The 19625-nt window shown below is 48.6% G+C and overlaps 1 protein-coding gene across 8 annotated transcripts in view; it reads right to left on the reverse strand.

The window, feature by feature from the left end:
• Ikzf3 (IKAROS family zinc finger 3) overlaps positions 1-19625 on the reverse strand; it is a 78491-nt gene that overhangs the window by 3899 nt on the left and 54967 nt on the right. For 2 of the 8 annotated variants that reach the window (XM_010620025.2, XM_010620027.2), the window contains 4 exons: positions 18131-18391; positions 16867-17034; positions 14984-15100; positions 5797-5916 (listed from right to left, as the gene is read on the reverse strand). In XM_010620025.2, the coding sequence (XP_010618327.1) occupies positions 5797-5916; positions 14984-15100; positions 16867-17034; positions 18131-18391 (666 nt within the window). Of the gene's footprint in view, positions 1-5796; positions 5917-6020; positions 6073-9078; positions 9145-14983; positions 15101-16866; positions 17035-18130; positions 18392-19625 lie in introns of those variants that run through there. The other 6 variants (XM_010620026.2, XM_019206906.2, XM_010620028.2 and 3 more) reach the window with 6 other exon arrangements.

The raw sequence follows: 19625 nt of genomic DNA on the forward strand, positions 1-19625 counted from the left end.
TGCTGGGCTGGGGCTGTCCCCAGGGCGGGGAGGAGGGGCTGAGTGCAGCAAGCGGGTTTTTTTCTTCCAAATGCACTCAAGGGGTGTGTGTGTGTGTGTGTGTGTGTGTGTGTGTGTGTGTGTGTGGCGCTGGGGGCCTCACACATGCTAGGCAAGTGCTCTACCACTGAGCTACACCTCTAATTCATTTTAAAATTTTATTTGAGACAGGGTCTGTCTAAGTTGCCAGGCTGGCCTTGAACCTATGCTCCTCTGCCTCCGTCTCCCCAGTAGGTGCAGACAGGTGTGGCTGCTGATTCTGGCAAGAAGTCTTTATGAAGCAAGGAGCTGTGGCTTCTGAGAGCGCCTGAGACAGAGTGCCTGGTGGTGAGCACTGCAAGGAAGACCTGATTGCTACTGTTAGTGTCTGCTCCAGGAATGCAAACGTGGGGACTGAGCGTTTCATGCCATCTCGCTGCAAGCTGGGCCCTCACGGTAGAACAGAGCAGCCGAGAGGGTGGAAGGAGGAGGCTGTGGACCCCTCCCCAGTGCTCTGAGTGAAGCTGGCTTGGCCTCGTGGTGGTGAGAGAGGTGGAGATGGGTTTGTCTGTGGCAGGGAGCAGGCGGGCAGAGGGGCCGAGGGGCAGGCATGGGGCCGGTGCACACCTTCTCAGCTGTGTGAGGGGGATGTCAGATCCAGGGTTTGCAGCAACCACTGCTCAAGGCCGGGCGTGGTGGCGCACACCTGTCATCCCAGCACTCGGGAGGCTGAGGCAGGAGGATGGCTGCGAGTTCGAGACCAGCCTGGGCTACATAGCGAGTTCTTGGTCAGTCTCAACTACATAGTGAGACCCTGTCTCAAAAACAAACAAACAAACAAACACTGCACAGAAGTGGGGAAGACGCAGCGTGAGCAGAGCAGCTGGCTGAGATGAGGAGGCAGGTGAGCAAGCAGAAAGCGGGAAGCCAGGGGCAACTGGACCAAGTGGTTTCCATTTTATTCCACTGGGGAACCGTGGAGAGGCTTTCTGGGAGAGGGAGGCAAAATGAACTGACCTCTGGAAAAACAACACAGGTCCAGTGTTACGGTCACCACGATGGGGTGATGGGAAACGGTCAGGCTTTCTTGAAGTCTAAGTTTCTCAGGTCACCTGAATATGTTTGCTGCTATTTCTTAAATTTCCCACAGGTGTTATCGCTTCCCCGCACTGCCAGCGCATACCCAGAAGCAGGGAAGGAGGAGAAATGGCTCTGGCCTCCCCCTAAGTGAACCAAACTCACGAAGGCTCCTTGCAGGAGGGGACAGCAGAGACGGACACCCAGGAAGGAGGCACAGTGAGGACCCTGAGCCAGGGGCCGCATTTGCAGCTGCTGCAGATGCCTTTTGTGCCCCGTGGGACCCTGCAGCACTGCCTGGCTGTCCCTGCCCTCAGGGCGTGCGGGGAGGACTTTCCTTTTCTCTAGGAGGCAAACCCTTGGGACAGGGCGACTGCGTCCTTCAGGGCTTCCCTCCCATACTTTCAGCTTCCCGCTCTGTGACCAGGGGAAGGAAGGCTGGGGCTGCAGGTGTGGCCCTGTGGTCACGGCCTGCTGTGTCCCCGCAGCACTCTGGCCCTGGAGGTTCCTGGGAAATGCAATGACCCTGGGCAGCTTACAGGGATGGGCACAGGGAGCCTGGGGAGAGGGCGGGAGAGGCGCAGGTCCTAGCCCTGCTTCCTGTTGCTCTGTTAGCCAAAGCAGGTGACTTCCCACTCGCTGTTTCACAGGGGAGAAGTGGCCATGTTTGCTCAAGTGTCAAAACCTCACTCAGCAACTGTTTGCCATGGGTGAGGGAGATCTTTTTTTTTTTTTTTTTTTTTTGGTACCGGGGATCAAGCTCCGGTCCTTGCACTTGCAAGGCAGGCATTGGAATCACTGAGCTAAATCCCCGGCCCTCATGCTGTTTTCAACATGAAAACTTTCTTTAATAAAGTAACACACAAGCTTTAACAAAAATAAGATGCTATGGTAAAAACTTTGCTCTGAATCACGCCTGGGGGAAAGAATGGAAACCAGGAAGGAGAAAATACAGGCACGTGCTCACGTTTCCTCCTCCTTCAGCGAGGGAAATCAGCCCAGCCTAAGCCGAAGGACAGCTGCACAGCTTCTACCAGGACAGGAGGCCGAGGAGAAAGGCAAGGCCTGAGAGGGCCAGGGTGCTAGACGTGAATTCTGGTTTTTTGAGACAGGGTCTCACTGTGTAGTCGAGACTGACCTGGAACTCACTATGTAGCCTGGGCTGGTCTTGAACTCACAGCGATCCTCCTGCCTCAGCCTCCTGAGTGCTGGGATGACAGGTGTGCACCACCACGCGGCTATAAAAGTGAGCTGTTTTTCTTCCGAGGAGAAAGGCAAGGCCTGAGAGGGCCAGGGTGCTAGACGTGAATTCTGGTTTTTTGAGACAGGGTCTCACTGTGTAGTCGAGACTGACCTGGAACTCACTATGTAGCCTGGGCTGGTCTTGAACTCACAGCGATCCTCCTGCCTCAGCCTCCTGAGTGCTGGGATGACAGGTGTGCACCACCACGCCCGGCTAAAAGTGAGTTCTGTTTTTCTTTTGGGAAGAACTAAATTGTCTGGACTCCATACAATGCTGGGGGATGTGCATAAGTTGATTGCCCATTGACACAAAACAATACCAAAAAATGTTTTTGCGACAGGGTCTTGCTATATAGCCCAGGCCTGCCTAGAACTTACTCTGTAGCCCAGGCTGGACTCCAACTGTTGGCAACCCTCCTGCCTCAGCCTCCCGAGTGCTGGAATTATAGGTGTGCGCTACCACACCCCAAAAGTTCTTGAAGCATTAGAACTATTTGATCTTCCTCCTACTTGGGCAGTTTTACTGTTATTTTTTTGGCAGAACTGTTCTGCTCTGTCCCTTCTCCCTGCCTCATCACTACTGGATGGAACCCATTCCCTCCCGGAAGTCTTCTCCAGCCTGCCGGAGAGCAGCAGGCCGAGCTAGGGATCCAGTTTCATCTCTACCCTCAAAGTTCAAGAGGTCGGGGAGGCCAAGCTTGGTCTGTGTGCTGTGCAGCGATCAGCACAGATTCAGGAAAGACTCTTCCTTCGCACCTCACCCGTTTCTATGTCCCCGGCTGCTGAGCCTTTTCAGAAAATGGCGCCTTGGAGAGGAAATGCAGGAGAGAGATGAGGAGAGGGAAGGGAAGAGGACGGAGCACAGCCCCGCTGTTTCGCCACGGCAGACCTTCTCTCCCCTCGACAGTACTGCCCCTTCCATCACAAGGGCTGGCCAGGCTCCGTGACCCAGAGAGGCAGATGCAGGATCAGGGCAAGGGTTGGTGCTGGGTGCCTGAAGGGTGCCCAGGAGCCAGACTCTGCCAGGGGCTCTGCCCGGATGCATGGCGCAGGAGTGGGCGCCGGCTGAGGGGAGAGGGCTGCCCTGAGGGAGATTCTCAAACGGTAAAGTGATGCAACTTTATTCCAGAGTCTCGGACCTGGTAACATCTTCCTCACAAGCAGCCCAAAGGGCGGGGTGGAGCGCTTGACAACACGCGTGAGGCCCCGATTTGACTCCAGCAAATAAACGTGACAAGCCAAACCAAGAAACTCACCTGAAAACAGACCATAAAGGTTGACATGAACACCCCATCTTCAGAGACGAGAAGAGTTACCAAAGTTACACGCAGGCCTTTGAGCCGAAGTGTGTTCATAATCACTGCCTTAGGTTTCTTTTCTACCTGATGTCACCGAGGTGCTACGGCTTGGGGGGGCTTCCCGGTCACCTCCCTGCCTACCAAGCCTCCCGGCTTCACAGGTGAGCACACAGAGAGGTCAGGAAGGTGACGAGCGTCATCTAAACACGCACCGTTAAGGAACGAGAGCTACCACAGAGCCCAGGTCTCTGGGCTTCCAGCCTGGTGCTCCTCGTACTGGAACCCAGTTTACCAACGAGAGAAGAGGGCCTCACTTCCTCTGGGCCCCGAAGCCCTGAGGCTGCTACCTCAGCTCACACCAAGCACTCACCCTGAACGCCACAGCTCAGGAGACGCGTGAGACCGGGCGCCCAGGCCACCCGGCCCACCAGGTCTGTGGTGGAGGTGAAAGCAGAGCGCGCGCCTGGGATGGACCCCGCGGTGACAGGCTCGGCCACACAGACCACGACCACGCGGACGTGCTCGTGTTCTGCTCACCCATGACAGCCCCACACACAGCAGCCTCTGTGACAGTGACTACAGCTTTAGGGCAGCTCTGAGAAGGAGGTACTCGCTCTCAAACTTAAGTTCTCCAGAGCAGAGTTCATGGACCCACACTGGGGTGAAGTGAAGACCCTTCAGGTGGTTTGCCTTGCCTCTCTCTCTCAAACCCTCCCCAGATCAGCTTGAGCCATTTCTAGAATCAAAACTTCCCCCAAATCAAAACGCATTTATGGCGTAAAATACCAATCCAAGCTTTCTTTTGTATTCCAGTCGGAGTCTCTTCACATAAGTAAACGTCAAAGGGTACTCAGGCAACATTTCCAGATAAGTCTCGAATCACTTTCAGGCCCCTGTGCTTGACCTCCTTAGGAAGCCACCTTACGCCCCCGACGTTTCTCACCCTGAGGATGGAAGTCTCTAAGCTGGAGTACCCAAGCTTTCATGTGACACCACTCATTCCTAGAGTGATTCAAAGTATACAAAGCCTTCACCTAGTAAAAATAAATAAGAAATACTAAATTAGGGATTTTTGAAATCTATGGGTTCTGTCTTTTCTTTTTTCAGTACCAGGGATCGAACTCAGGACCTTACGCTTGCAAGGCAGGCACGGTGCCACTGAGCTACATCCCTGGCCTGGGTTCTTTCTATAGTCCCTATAATTCACACAGAATGTCTGCTTGTAGAAACATGATGTGGACCAGAACCAAATTTAGCCAGATTTAAAAACCAGGCAGGCAGGCATGCAGGCTCCACAAAAGCTACTGAAAAGAATAAACAGAAAATAAAACCAAAGTATGACATCAATAGCAGCAAGCAGCATTAGAAAACAATATTGACAGGTTCCGAAGACATTGAGACAGGTCTATTTTTATGCGATAGCTATTTTTGTTCAATATCACCAGCTTGCAATTTGTAATAAAACTGATACATTCCACTCAGCTGTCTAGTTCCCAACTACAGATCTATTTTAAATGTCATGGTTGCACGCATGTAAACATCTGGGAGGACTCAGCAAAACATCCTTGTCATTTGGGAGTCCTAACACTTTAATGAACATAATTACTTCTTAGTCATCTTGTTCTGCTGTAGTTTTTGACAATGTGAAAACCAATGGCATGAAAATTAATTTCAAGCAGACAAACGATTAAATCAAACCATGTTATTTAGACGCGCGCCCATTTTCCATTAAAATGAAATCTCCAATTCAAGAAGATGTGGCCGTGAGTTTTAGAGTAGGAAGATCAAGCGTGCTACCAGAACCGATCGGTGACATAATTACTAAAGGTCTCGAAGGTGCTATCTTGGGCCTCCGACTGTAAGTAAGAGTTGCATAAACACGAATCATTCAGCGCGAAGGGGAAGGGACAGCATTCTGAACACCGTGTCCACGTAGGAAACTGGGAACCCAATGCTCCCATTTCTGCTGTGAAGTCTTTGGTTAAGACTGCTTACTCTCTTTGCGAGCGCTCGCAAAATGAACCACAAAGAACAAAAGCGCACAATGGAAACTAACTGCTTCGCTTTAACGGAGGCTGAGCAAGGCAGGGCCCACAGCCAGCATCTCCACTTATCTCATTCAAACTATCTGCTAACAAGGCGGGGAGGTCTGTGCTCTTACCAATGAATTTCTGAGGCATTGAGCTCTTTCGTTTTGCCACATTGCTTGCTAATCTGTCCAGAACGAGGGCTCTTTCACTTCCCATCTCTGCTTTGAGGTGTCTTGCCTCCGCACTTGCTGCTTTGGAAAAACAGAAAAAGAAGAGGAAAAAAAGAACACGTTGGTAAAGGAGGAGCAAAGGAGATGGGCCCAGAGGAGCGGGATGCAAGGTCTGCTACCATCACCTGCTATTACAGCTCAGGTCCCCGTCCCGGGCTCCTGCCGTGGCCAGCGGGGCCACACCGGGCACACTCAGATCTTGCAGTCTTATGCTGAGATGGGAAAGCCCAGCCCATCCCCAGCCAGTGCCTTTCATTAGCAAGAGGAAGTTTTGAAGAAACCGGCTGGACGTGGTTGGTTGCAAAAAGATAAATAGACGGAGATCTTCTAACCCCCTCAGCCTTCTTTCTGATTCTGAGTAACTGCATGTAACACCTGCACACTGACATAATTCCTCTTAACAACTCTGAAAAAAAGCACACTGCCCCAGATTTACTGCTCTGTTTATGTTAACAGCACTTTTGAAAATAGACACACTCACTCTGATAGCAAGACATCTACTCAGTGATTTGTGTATTGAAATTCTGAGTGGTTTTTTTCCCTCTTTTTAGCACGCTCCTCTCTGTTCCTATCTTTCACACTCTGCCTCTCTGGGCCCTGCGTGGTCTGTTTCATACGCTCTTCACATCTCTGTTAAAATTTCCCTGGGCCACACTGTTGAAACTGAAGAAAACTTGGCGTCACCAATTTTATCGTATTTCTAATGAAAAATGTGAATCAAAACTGCCTGAGAAGATGGGCTCACGGTCTTTCTGGGAAGAGAACTTCGAGCAGGGCAGGCCGTGTTCTCAGGCTTGGCTGCCCAGGTAGGGTGGCCTGAAACACCACACCCAGGCCCTCGCATGGTGCATTTGGGCTCTCGGGAAGAAAAGCCTGGGCATCAGTATTTTCCAACTTCCCAAGATGACTTAAAAATACAGCCAGGAGGGCCGGAGATGTAGCTCAGTGGCACCATGCCTGCCTTTCAAACGCAAGGTCCTGAGTTCAATCCCCAGTAAAAAACAAAACAAACAAAAAACCCCCCCAAAAACAAAAACCATGCAGCCAGGATTGCAAACTACCGGAAGAGTATATGGGTAGTGGCAGTCTACGAAGAGAGTACCTTGGAAGACGCAGAGTTTACCTTGGTACACAGCAAGCAGGGCCCAATAAGACCTCATGTCTGGAGCGCACAGATGCCACGTGCTGTGAATATCACCCTTCAAACCTGCACGCGCGACACCGCCTAAGCCTAGGACCAGCAAACGCTTTCACCAAAAAGCCAGACGGTAAATTTAAATACTTCAAACCTGGTGGGCCACATGTCCTTCGTCATATATTGTGTGTGTGTTTTCTGCCCCACATCCCTTTGAAAACGTAGACGTCCCTGTACACAAACAGGCTGTGCCTCCATTTGGCCCAAAGGCCGTGGTCCTGCCCCTCCCCAAAGCAAACATTGTGGTGCTGTGGACATTTCTCTCGGCTTTGTCTGAGCACTTCAGGAAGTCCAAACTGGAGTGAAGTCACCATGTATTTCTTTTTTTGTTGTTTTTGGTTTTGTTTTGGTACCATGGATCGAACTCAGAACCTTGAGCTTGTGCAGCAGGTGGCAGCACCACTGAGCGAAATCCCCAGCCCATGTATTTCTAATGTTTTTAGGAAGAAGACATGGAAACTAGGGGACTGGAGTGAAAAGCAAGTGGTGACTGCAGGAGAGATTTTTTCCCCAAAAATATATGCAGAGGTTTGGGAGGTGGCAGAACTCATTCTGTAATGGAAGAATATGACACATCTGCTGTGTGAAGAGATTCTGTGCCGGGCATGGTGGCACACGCCTGTCATCCCAGCACTCAGGAGGCTGAGGCAGGAGGATCACTGTGAGTTCAAGGCCAGCCTGGGCTACACAGTGAGACCTTGCCTCAAAACCAAAAAAAAAAAAAACAAACAAAGAGAGAGAGAGATTCTTTTCTTTTCTCTCTCTCTCTTTTTTTTTTTTTTTCCGAGACACGGTCTCACCACTATGTAGCCCGGTGAGAGAGAGAGAGAGAGAGAGAGAGAGGTTCTGATGCACAGAAATAATGTCACAAATCCCATGGTCTGTCAGACAGGAGGTACCAGAAATGGGTATTCCTAGAGAAAAGAAAACTGGCTACTTTCACAGTAAATGAGTAATAGAAGAAGAGCTCTAGGGTAAGCTGGTCAGGCAAGGACAGGATAAGAACCCAAACCAAATTGGGAAGACATGAATCAAAGTCTTAATTTTAAAAATTTTACATCAGCATAAAAAACCCACATGCCAGTCATTATACAATACATTATAACGCTCTATGTTTTACTTTACGTTTTTTTGTTCCAGGGGTTGAGTTCAGTGATGCTCTTCCACTAAGCTCTGTCTCCAGCCCTTTTAAAGCCCCTTTGAGGCGGGATCTTACTAAGCTGTCCCAGCTGGCCTGAAACTGCATTCCTCCTGCCTCAGACTCCCCGGTAGCATGGATTTACAGGTGTGTGCCGCAGTGCCTGGTTTGTCTTATATTTTAAAATACAAGAATAAAAGGAAATCTGGCCCCCAAAGTGAATAAAAAAAGAGGATGGTGACAATGTCAGTATTTGCTAAAGTTTGTTTCTTGTCAAAGACAATCCCGGTCTTAGAGAAAGAACTCCAAGCCTCTAGCGGAAACCTGTTCACTGCTGTAAACGGAGAACAGGAAGGGGCAGCGCTGGACCAGTAGCAAAGTCCTGGGCTTGGGGTCCTTGGTGACAGGGCTCTGCGGCTGAGTGAAGTAGGGCGAATTCTGTCCAGTTCGGGACAGGTTTAAAGGACTGGACAGGAAACTATTATATTTATTATCTCCTTTCACACAAACCACCTGCAGACGTGGCACTGCCCCAAGCTCCAGAGCAGAGGTGAAAGCCAGAGTCCAGGATCTGAAGTCAGTCCCTGAAGCTGTTAGGAGCTTTATTTCCTTGGAAGCCGGCACGGACGTTGAAGTCTGTGCTCTGGCTAGGCGCATCTCTTCTGATCTGAGCATTCGGAAAGGGTTAAACCCACGCCCAGCCGCAATCCCTCCTGTGTCTGCTACCTGAGATGGCAAGGACAGGCAGCCCTGGGAAGTTTCACCCCCACCCCGCTGTTCTGGTCTCAGTCCGTCTCCTGCGGACAGCCCGCCCGGGCCGGGCCGGGCCGAAGTGCTGTCTAGGACTTACCCAGGCAACCTGCCGCCAGCCTCGTCTCCCCACTTGGCTCTTAGCTGTCACTGCCTACATTTTACCAAAGTCACCCTCAGTGACAACGAGCAGCTTCCTGAGGACACGTAACCAACATCCTCTACATGCAGGCGGGTGCCGGAGTGTGGACACGTTGACCTAAATAACTGTAATTAGGGCACGTCACCAAACGGCAGCCTCCCCAGATAACATCATCCCCGTTCCTGTCACCCGCCGACAGTCATTTCCAGTCGCCTCTGACTCTAAATCAGTGACCAAATGAGTGACATTTAAGAGGATAAAATGCCGAGTGCTCACGGGCGGACGGACCATCTGAGGCACGAGTAAACTTTCCCGTCTCCACAGCTCTGCTTAGGCTGCAGGAAACTCTCTGCCGCGAACCCAGGGTCTGTGTCACGCGTCCCAGCCCTCGCTGTACCTGGGCACCTGGGCTTGGCTCCGTCCACCTGTGTGGCGCCGCTTTCTACTGGCCACTTAGACAAAAGCCTGGTTTATGATTGATTTATGTGCACTCTTATTTTCTTTCCCAAACTGCTAAGTCTTTGCCTCACAATGGTTGGACAACTGATATATGAAACCACTAAACGAATGCTTTTTATTTTTTATTTTTTGGTGGTGGTGGTGGTTCTGGGGGTTGAATCCAGAGCCTTCACAATGAGCTATATCCCCAGCCCATTTTATTATTTTTTATTTTAAGACAGGGTCTTGCCAAGTCGCCCTGCTTATGATTAAACTTGAGATCCTCTTGCCTCAGCCTCCCAGAGTGCTGGAATTGAGCACTCTATAACACAAAGAAATAGCTTGCAGTTGGACAATCTCTTTGGAATTAGAAAGGAGTTTAGGCAGCACACTGGACAAACTGAAAAGGAGGGCTCCCAGCTGTGGTCTCCTGTTCGCCACTGTCTATTTATACAGAGTCCAGACTTATTGATCTTGCCACATGATGCCTCTGAAATGTAAGAAGAGGAAACCAGTTTGGCAAGATGGTGAGGGAACAAGATAATGGGTTTAATGATGAAATAGGAAATCTGTTCCTGGGTGGTGTTTGGCGGTTTAATGTTGCAAGGGGTGGGTGTGGGGAACATGGGATGGTGGCCAGGAGTAATGTGCATGTTCAGTCCTTAACTGAACACAGTCGGGGGGGGGGCTGCGATTCTGGATCCCTCTCGCTTTATGTCACCTGTCCCTACAGTGGCTGTGCCCATTTTCACTGGTAAAGTGAGTTTAAAGACATGTTGAAAAGTAAACACTAAAATGCAATTCAAATAACAATTAGAGGTCGGGGATTTGGCTCAGTGGTTCCGCCATCTGCCTCACAAGCGCAGGGTCCCAAGTTCAATCCCTGGTACCAAAAAAAAAAGAGAGAGAGAAAAAAGGACAATTGTGGAAGGGGTCACTCTGCAGAAGCCTTACGAGCGGTCACGGAACTGATTCCAACATGTAGTCCCCATCTCCAAGCGATTTTACATTTACGGATACTGTGCCTGTTTCTGTGCAGTATCTTTCATTAGGTCTTGAGTGTTCAGTGGAGCTTAAATAAAAGGCACTGCTAAAAAAAAAGAAGAAAGGGAAAGAAAAGGGCTGCTTCCCGTCTCTCCCATGGTGTGGTCAGTCGGTAGCTAACATCGAGTGGAACAGAGCAGTTATCGTGCACTAAGAAGCCATTGCTATCAAGGACCGAGGCAGGTTCTAACAAAACACTTATCTAACAGCAAGTGAAATGGTTTTTGCGTGCGCAATGCTGGTTGGGAAAAGAGACTTGAAGTTTTGTTTTGTTTTGGTCCGGGAGATTGAACTCGGGACCGGCAGAACCACTGAGCTAAATCCCCGGCCCCAAGACTTGAAATTCTGAACACTTTTTGTTCGGTCTGCTACGTTAGGAAAAACCTAACTTTATCCTTGAAAAGCTCACGCTTGCATTAGCTAAGGACGAGCATGCAAAGCCGTGACTCCTAGATTCAGAGATAAACAGAAATGTTCAATTACTTTAAAACTCTACGACTGTGGGAACTCAGTGTTATACAAAAATACGCCCAGCTCCAAGATTTCGGAATTTGTGTGAAAGGAGGCTAGCTGTGTCTCTGTTCCAGCCGTGAGTCCCTTTTCAGAACAAAGATCGAGCTAATGAGTAAGTGAAGTCCACAGCCTCCTGCCTCTTTCTCTTCCTCCCCATCCATCTGCCACGAAGACGACAAGCCGGAAGATTTTGATGACTCCATTCTGATGGCCGGCGCTTAGTCCTTCACTGTCTTACCGGCCCGTGAGTTCAAGGCAGGGGCTCAGCTGCCAGGCACGCAGAGAGCTCAGTACTGCTGTGTAAATAGACAGAGGGATCCAGGCCCGAAGTCCCGGTGCCCAGCACCCGCGTGGCCCTTGGGAAGAAAGAGCTGGTCCTCACTCTGAGCCTTCCTGTCTGTCTGCCTCCGGCGCCACAGCTCCAACAGGGCTTGGCTCCCACACGGCCCTCCCTTCATTCTGAGCCAGCACCTAAGGCAGGAGCACTGTGTCCCCCGTCCACGGTGGCAACCCGCCATCAGCTTGGAAGTGAGGGCGGAAGGCCTAAGAGGTGCTGCATCCGTCAGGCTCAGAATGGGGCCCGCGTCCACCCTGGACTCCCAGTTTTAAGAAGGAAAGGGAAACGGAAACCAGGCAGGGAGCGGTGTTGACCATCAGAGGACTGGCTTAGAGTAAACATTCTTTACATTCTGGATCCCAGGAAAAACCATGGGAACGACCGAAAGCAAAAGAGTAATATATCACTGACACTGAGTACTTGGACTGGATGCAGCTGTGACTTCACACGTTCTGCCACCTGAAACCGCCATTACAATACATCTGTTTAAAAAAAAAATCAAAACTTGCTGACTCGATTAACCCTTCGTTTTTTGTTTTTTTGTTTTTTTTTTGCTGAGACCTAAAGTGCATTGCACGCACCCATCAAACCACCCTATGAGATGCAAATTAACTCAACCTCTGTTTCAGCATTTCCCGAATCACCTGATACCACTGCAGAGAGCTGAAACACTCCTCTTGACACTTTTCCCATTTTCAAATTCCTGAAAAGGTTGTGCGCATAGGAAGTAAGGTATACTCTGTATAAAGCATGCGTTACTGGTCTCCCTCCTCTAGGAAAATCGAGACACACACGGGGACATCTGTGTCTGTCTGTATGTGTTACCTTCATTCTTTTGCTAAACAAATCATAAAGAACCTACAGCCACACAGCTAATCAAACCAAAACAAGTGGGGGAAATCCAGATGTTCACTAACAAATGAATGGATAAGCAGCACGTGGTAAATCCATACAGTGGAATACGATTCGGTCGTAAAAAGGAACTGAGCACTAACAGGTGCTTCAGCATGGATGCTGAGTGAAGGGAGCCAGTCCTAAAAGGCCCCACGTTGTATGAAATGTCCAGCGTAGGAAAATCCCTGCAGACAGAGAAGCGGTTCATGGAGGCCAGGGCTTGGATGGAGGAGGGGTGGGAAGCCACTGCTAGTGGGTGTGGGGTCCCCTTGGGAGTGGTGAAGTGTCCTGGAACTAGGCAGCGGTGACATTGTGCAATTTTGTAAATATTCTAAAAACAATCGCACTGTATACGTTTTTTCTTACATTACTGGGATTGAACCTGGGGTCTTTACCCTGAGCTACATTCCCAGACCTTTTATGCACTTTTTATTTTGAGATAGGGTCTCACTAAGTCACTTGGGTTTAGGTTTGAACTTGCAAGCCTCCTGCCTCAGCCTCTCAGATTACTGGAATTACAAGCACCACATGCTGTGAATTATATACTTTAAAAAGGTCAATTTTATGCTATATGAATTGTATTTCAAAATTTAAAATATGGCAAATTCCCAAAACCACTAAAGCTATAGTATTTGTTAAAGGTGCTCATTGAATTTGACAAGTGTCCATTTCCTCAGCTCTAACATGAGCAAGTAGGCTCAGATGCTCTCCCTCATTCTTTGACTTTAAACACTGCTGATTCTAACGGGTTTTCCTTTTCACAGTGAGTTCTCTGGCTATTATCTGAAATACAGAACTGCAAATAAAGATGCCTATATTCCATCCTTGGGCAAATGCTGCCCAACATTAAGCATGAGAAAAATCCAAGTTTTAGGGTTAAGTTTTTTTTTTGAGGCTGAGGCAGGAGGAGGAGGCTGAGGCAGGAGGAGCACCAAGAGTTTGAGGCCAGCCTGAGCTCCACAGTGAGTTCAAGGCCAGCCCGAACTACTTGGTGAGGGGGGAAAAAGAGGTTTTGTTTGTTTGTTTGTTTGTTTTAAGGGAGTAAACATTACTCTCTAGAAATAAGGAGGAAATCCAACTCCTTGGTCAAAACCAAAGTTGCCATCAGGGTGACAGCAGAAGCAGTACAAACCAGTGGAATCTGGCTGGCCAGCTCCTGACGCTATAAAAAGACCTTTATCTGATGCAAGTTTCCTCTCACCCAAGCGGGTTAGAATACGCAAGGTTTCCACTCCATTTTCCCTGAGATTTACATTTTTTCTGTTGTATTTTTGTATTTGGCTTTAGGCTGCTCAACCCATTCAGCTACAGCCACCACTGCCAGACACGAAGTCCTGGTTCCCAACAGATGAAGGGCGCGCGTAACCAAATGCAAAGGGTTCTGCTCCGAGGGGCAGAGCCAGGCTGCTGGTCAACTGGATGGGACAAAGCACGACTGCAGGTGAGACGCCAGAGAGGTTCAGGCTGCCCCAAGGGAAGGAGGAGAAGGAAAGAGAGCCACCATCGATGTAGGCTTCTACCGATGGTCAACAGGCTTCTAATTCAAATCAGTGAACGAAACAGGAAATCCCCGTAGCCAAGTACAAACGTCACAGTAAATAAATAGAGCCGGGTGTGGGAGGAGGATTCCAAGCTCGAGCCCAGCCTGAGGAACACAGCGAGACTCTGCCTCAAGAAAGGCTTGGAGCATCGCTCAGTGTGAAAGTCCTGGGTTCAAACCCCGGCCCCCACCCCGCCCCAAATTGTGAGCAGATAAGGATACAACGGGGGGCCCCGCACAAACGAGGAGGAAGGATTAGATGCTTCCATCAAACTCCACAATCTAATCTGCAAAGAAAATCCTTGTAGCTTTAACCAGCCGTTCCCTGGTCATCCCCCAGCCAGCTGCTCTTCCACGCCGCCTGCCATTTTAGTTAGCGGGAAACTCCATTCCTTACCCTACCTCAGAGCCAGCTGTTAAGGAGTCCTGCCAGCTCTTCCTTTAATGTCTGTCTGTCTGTCTGTCTGTCTATCGATCATCTGTCTCTCTGTTAATAATCTGTTGACTGTATAGAATCAGAACACTGCATCATCTTCGCCACTACAAGACAATCTTCTCTTGCTTGAATCCTTATGATGGGCTCCTAACTGGACTTCCCGATTTCTAACTTTCCCTCAACGCAATCTTTACTCAGCAGCAAAAAGAGTAATTCTTTTCAAACGAGAAGTCCAATGATGTCGGCTCACTGTGTTCAAAACCCAAACTTTTTCAGTTTCATCAGAGGAAAAGCCAAGTCTAAAGACTTGGTGAAGGACTCGATCTGCTTTCCCTCCTCCTCTCTGGCCTCACGTCCCGTCACTTACTGCGCTCCAGCCCTAGAAGACTTTCAGATTTGAGCCCGGCCTTTGGACGCGTGCTGGAGTTGTCTGCCGGGCTCACTCCTCCCTCGACCCCTTGGGTCTGTTACTGAAGCTGCTCCTGACTCAGCCTCACCCCCGGCATCCGCTTCATTTTTCTCAGTAGCACTCACTGCCTCCCAAACTTCCATTCATTTTGCTTACAGTCTGTCCCAGCTGAGCCCCAAACTCCATGGCGGCAAGGCTTTGTCATTTATCGCCGAACATCAGACGCTCGCAGAGCAGGAGCTGTGCACTCACCAGCGTCCCCCGGGTCGGAGCTCTGGAGAAAAGTGCGGCAGCGCTCCTTGTGCTCCTCCAGGGAACTTCTCTGCTTGTAGCTCCTCCCGCAAAACTCGCATTTGTAGGGTTTCTCCACTGGAAGGAGAGCAGGGGACACTGAGCGACCCTGAGGCTTCCCTGTCTCCCCACAGGTGGCCACTGGGGCCCGTCCGTCCACACCGCCTGCCAGGCTGCTCTGTCAGGCAGGCATCTGGCTAGGATTGGAAAAATCTATCGCACCCTGGTCAGGGGGCTGCATAAACTCGGCTAACGCAATCCGACCTGAGCTAATCGAGGGTATTTTTGAACAACAGAATGAAGAATAAATCACAGAAGTGACTTTACTTAAGTGAGGCATACGTTTCCTCAAAAGTTCACCCACATAATTCAGGTGACTCCAGCTTTCCAACTCACCCCAAATACTTATTCCTTGAAATACATAAGTAACAACCTCTGTGCTTTATGCAAGATCGGCTTGCCTGATTTGTTGGTAAAATATGCCCTAAGAATTTTTCAGAGTTTTAGAAACTGAAATTTCTATTTCTTTCTTTTTTTCAGTGGTGGATCAACTCAGGCCTGTGCCCGGCCCCCAAGTACTCATTTTCTAAGTCCTTTTGCTCTTTTAAAATAGAGGTCTTGGGATTTATAATACTAAAAGATCCTTATACAATTCCAAAATAAAATAAAATGCAGGTTTCTAGGGCAAAACATGTTTAATTTCTACACAAATTGAGGTCCCCTTGAATCTGTCTTTAAAAACCCTATTATTGTTGTTTCTTACTTTAAAAAACATAACAGAAGATAACTATTCTAATTTTTTTTTTTTGTTGTTTTTTGGTACCCGGGATGGAACTTGGGTCCTTGCTCTTGCGAGGCAGGTGGCGGAACCACTGAGCTAAATCCCCATCCTAATCTTTTTTTTTCTTTTTTGAGAAAACTCATCTTTAATTTGTTACTTTGAAAAATGAGACACATAAGAAAAAACCCAATCTTGGCCACGTAGGATCTCCCATGGTGGCTTTGGTTGGGGTTGACTTATTTAATCCTAGTCTCCGAACTGTGACCAGTTTCAAGACTGAGGCTGGGGTTTTAGTCAAAGCAGTACATGTAGATTGACATAAAAGCACACTTTTTTTTTTCAATTAAAATTTTGTCTGATAACATCAAGAACATGAGGTCCCAAATTTGAAAATAAACCACTCTTATTTTTCTAAGAAGGAAATTCTAAAGGTTGAAAAAAATTTGCACTGTCTTGGTTGTTCAAAATAAGGAGTAAAAAACATCAAGAGGGCGCATGGCTCTTTATGAATTCTCATTGTGGTGCATTTTCTAGAGATTTAAAGTAAGTAGACATAAGTAAGAGGAAAGCTGGGTTTAAAAAGTTTTGCCAGGAATGGCCAAAAAGCACCTCCAAACAATGGCTTATACCTGATGTGCTGTTTTTTGTAGTTTACAAAACTATGCATCATTTACTTGTCCAGGGCTCTGAATGGAAAGTGTGTGTGTGTGTGTGTGTGTGTGTGTGTGTGTGTGTGTGTGTGTAGGATAATCTTTTAATAAAATTTACCAGGAGAAACACAGCAGTGGCTATCATTTTCTTGCAAAAACTACAAAAGCATTTTTGGAGGGCAGGTTCTTCCTGTCTGGCTGCCGCCCTCCAGGGGTGTGAGGCTGTGCAGAGCTGAGTGACGCTGCCGCTGAGGCAGACAGAGCGCAATTAATGCCTTAATGGAAGTGCAGTTAGCCCTAGAGGTCTCTGCTGCTGCCACCCCTCAGAATGGCAGTGGCGGATTCGAGGCTCTGCGGCTCGCGCTTGACTCTGACTTTTCCAGGCCCGCCCTGCATGGTTGGCCCTCACTTACCTGAGTGCGTCCTCAGGTGTCCTGTGAGCGCGTCCCTCCTTTGGCAGGCGTAGCTGCAGAGGTGACACTTGAAAGGCTTTTCCCCCGTGTGCAGCTTAATGTGGCGCAGGAGGTTGCCTTTCTGCGTAAAGGATGCCCCACACTGATTACACTGGAATGGGCGTTCACCTTGAAAGAGGACAAGAGAGGAGACTTCTGGTCACCAGCAAGTGCAAAGCAGAGGCACAGAGTAGACGCCCGTGGACCACTCTGTCCATGCTGCATTTCCAGGCCCGTGTGAGACTCCCTTCTGGAATCTTCCCTCCAAAAGACAAAACCCTCCCATCCACTGAGACTCTCCTAGGTTTGTCTCATCTTGAATCAGCAGAGACACTCGAGTAGTTCTAGGACAGCTTTTCTGTTTTGTTTTGTTTTTTGAGGCAGGGTCTCACCACGTAGTTTGTAGTTTAGACCAGCCTCGAACTCACTGTGTGGCCTAGGCTGTCCTCGAACTCACGGTGATCCTCCTGCCTCAGCCTCCCGAGTGCTGGGTTTACAGGCTTGCACAACCATGCTCAGCTTTAGGATAGCTTTCTAGACATGAGTTTTCATATTACTTAACATTCTTCTTAAATATAATCGCCTTTGAAAAGACTCATAGACTCAAGTCCCAGTAAGGTGCAGAGGGCCACAAATGCCTCCTTTTAGACTTCAGGTTGGTTGTCAGACACAATCTACTGGGTCCAGGGCACTGTTGTTCACAGGTTTTCCTATAGATTGTCTGGCCACTGTCTGGAGATACTGTCCTTAAAGCTGGAGATAAAAACTATGACCTTTCATCTCACCGAATCTGAACCCAATACAGTAAGGAGATCTCCTTTTATTAAAAGTGTTATCGCAAAATACACAGAGACGGGCCGGGGATTGAGCTCAGTGGTTCTACCACCTGCCTCCCAAGCCCAAGGACCCAAGTTCGATCCCTGGTACCAAAAACAAAAACAAAAAACAAAAAACACACACAGACACGGAGATAGCTAAGAAACAAATCACACAGTGCAACTCCTACTTATTAAGTGAAGAAAAACCATTTGGCTGACCTAGAACACTCAGCTCTTGTCTGTCTTCATTCACAGCGTTTGCCGAATTACTGGATACATGGCAAGGCAGTGAGGGAGACACATGGGAATTACAGCAAAGGCCAAAGGAAGTAATCCAAGCTACCCGCCCACTCGTTCCTCTATGGCCGCAGACAGCTCTCGGAAGAGGGCAGAAGAAGGCTCTTTACCAGTATGGCTCCGCTTGTGGACCATTAAGACGTTGAAGCTCACGCAGGACAAGCCACACACGTCGCAGTTCATCTTGCCACTGCCTGGTCTCCCGCTGTCGTAGGAGGCAGCGTGTCTCTCCAGCTTGATGTTTTCATACTCGTTATATTCTCTTGCATAGCTGTAAGGAATTTCAGGCTCCTCCACAGTGCCCATGGGCTCTGGCTTTAAAACATTCCCCTCTCCTTCACTGTATTCATCCTTCACTTTCACTGAATCATCTGCAGGGAAGAAAATGCAGGAAATGAACAATGACTGCATTTGCAGCTCTGAAAACATTTCACAAAGCACAGACACACAAGTGCCAATTAAATACCAAATTAAGTTCACGTAGCGTTGTACATCTACAAGATGAGAAGATGTCATTAGGATGATCACTCATTGTTTGAATTCAGAACCTCAGTCAAGGAAAACACACACATAAAAACAGATGCCAGTGTTTGAGGCGATCCAAAATATCGGAGACAACAGGCTCTAGTTTCGACTGCTCAAGGGGACCATGAAGCAAACATTTTAAAGAAACTCAGATCTAGCACTTTTATGGCGACTGCAGTTAAACAGACGAGGTGATGTGCTCTTAGGACTCCAGGAGGAAAGACCACTTTAATCCTCAGATGCATCCGATTTAGGCCACTAAGGCTGACAGTTGAATAGTTAAAAGTTTTTTATGAATTTAAGCCTCGCTTTGCCTCTTCCCCTTCCACGCACACGAACTACTCAAACAAGTCTTATCTCCCCATCGCTTCTGGAACTGATAAAGACAGAATTGAAGGCAAAGGAAGCCGTCAGCGCTGGTGAAATGGTGTTGAGAAAGAAAAAAGGAGAAGCGATTATTGAATAGAACCTAAGGAGTCATTCCCGTCAACATCAAGTAAACAGGGCTCGGCCTGCACCTAGGCTAAAGAGGGCGCCACACGACACAGCGGACTGCAGGGCTGGACAGAGGAGGAACTGCCTGAGTGATCAAGACCGCCGGAAAAGGGCCTAGTCCTCTCTTAAGGCAAAGTACAGAGGAAACGGAGAAGACACAGCTCTAGACTAACATTAATGACACAAAATACTGGTCTGTTGAAATCATAAGCATTTATAAGGGATTTTTAAAATATAAATGCTTCATCTTTCAAACTGGTCTTTAGAAACTGAAAGTTGTCCCCCCCCAGGAGAAATCACACATCACTGGAACTAGGCCTCAGTGTTTCTCAGATGAGGAGACGCAGAAGCAATGTTTCTGGTGGTTTGTCCGAGCTCATGCGCCTGTCACCAGCAGAGGAGCGGTTAGGACGCTGAATTTAATCCCCAACTCCCAGCAGCTTGGATCTGACCTCACACACCAGACATAAAAGGTCTCAGTAGCCTCTTGTTAAGTCTATACCACACCCTCCCTTCACAGAAGGTAGATGTGAAAAGCCAAAACAGCTTAAAAAAAAAAAAAAAAAAAAAGGATTTTAAAAACCC

Source organism: Fukomys damarensis, unplaced genomic scaffold (genome assembly GCF_012274545.1).
Source record: "Fukomys damarensis isolate Sample0158 unplaced genomic scaffold, DMR_v1.0_HiC HiC_scaffold_13, whole genome shotgun sequence".
In the NCBI taxonomy this organism is placed as follows: Eukaryota; Metazoa; Chordata; class Mammalia; order Rodentia; family Bathyergidae; genus Fukomys; species Fukomys damarensis.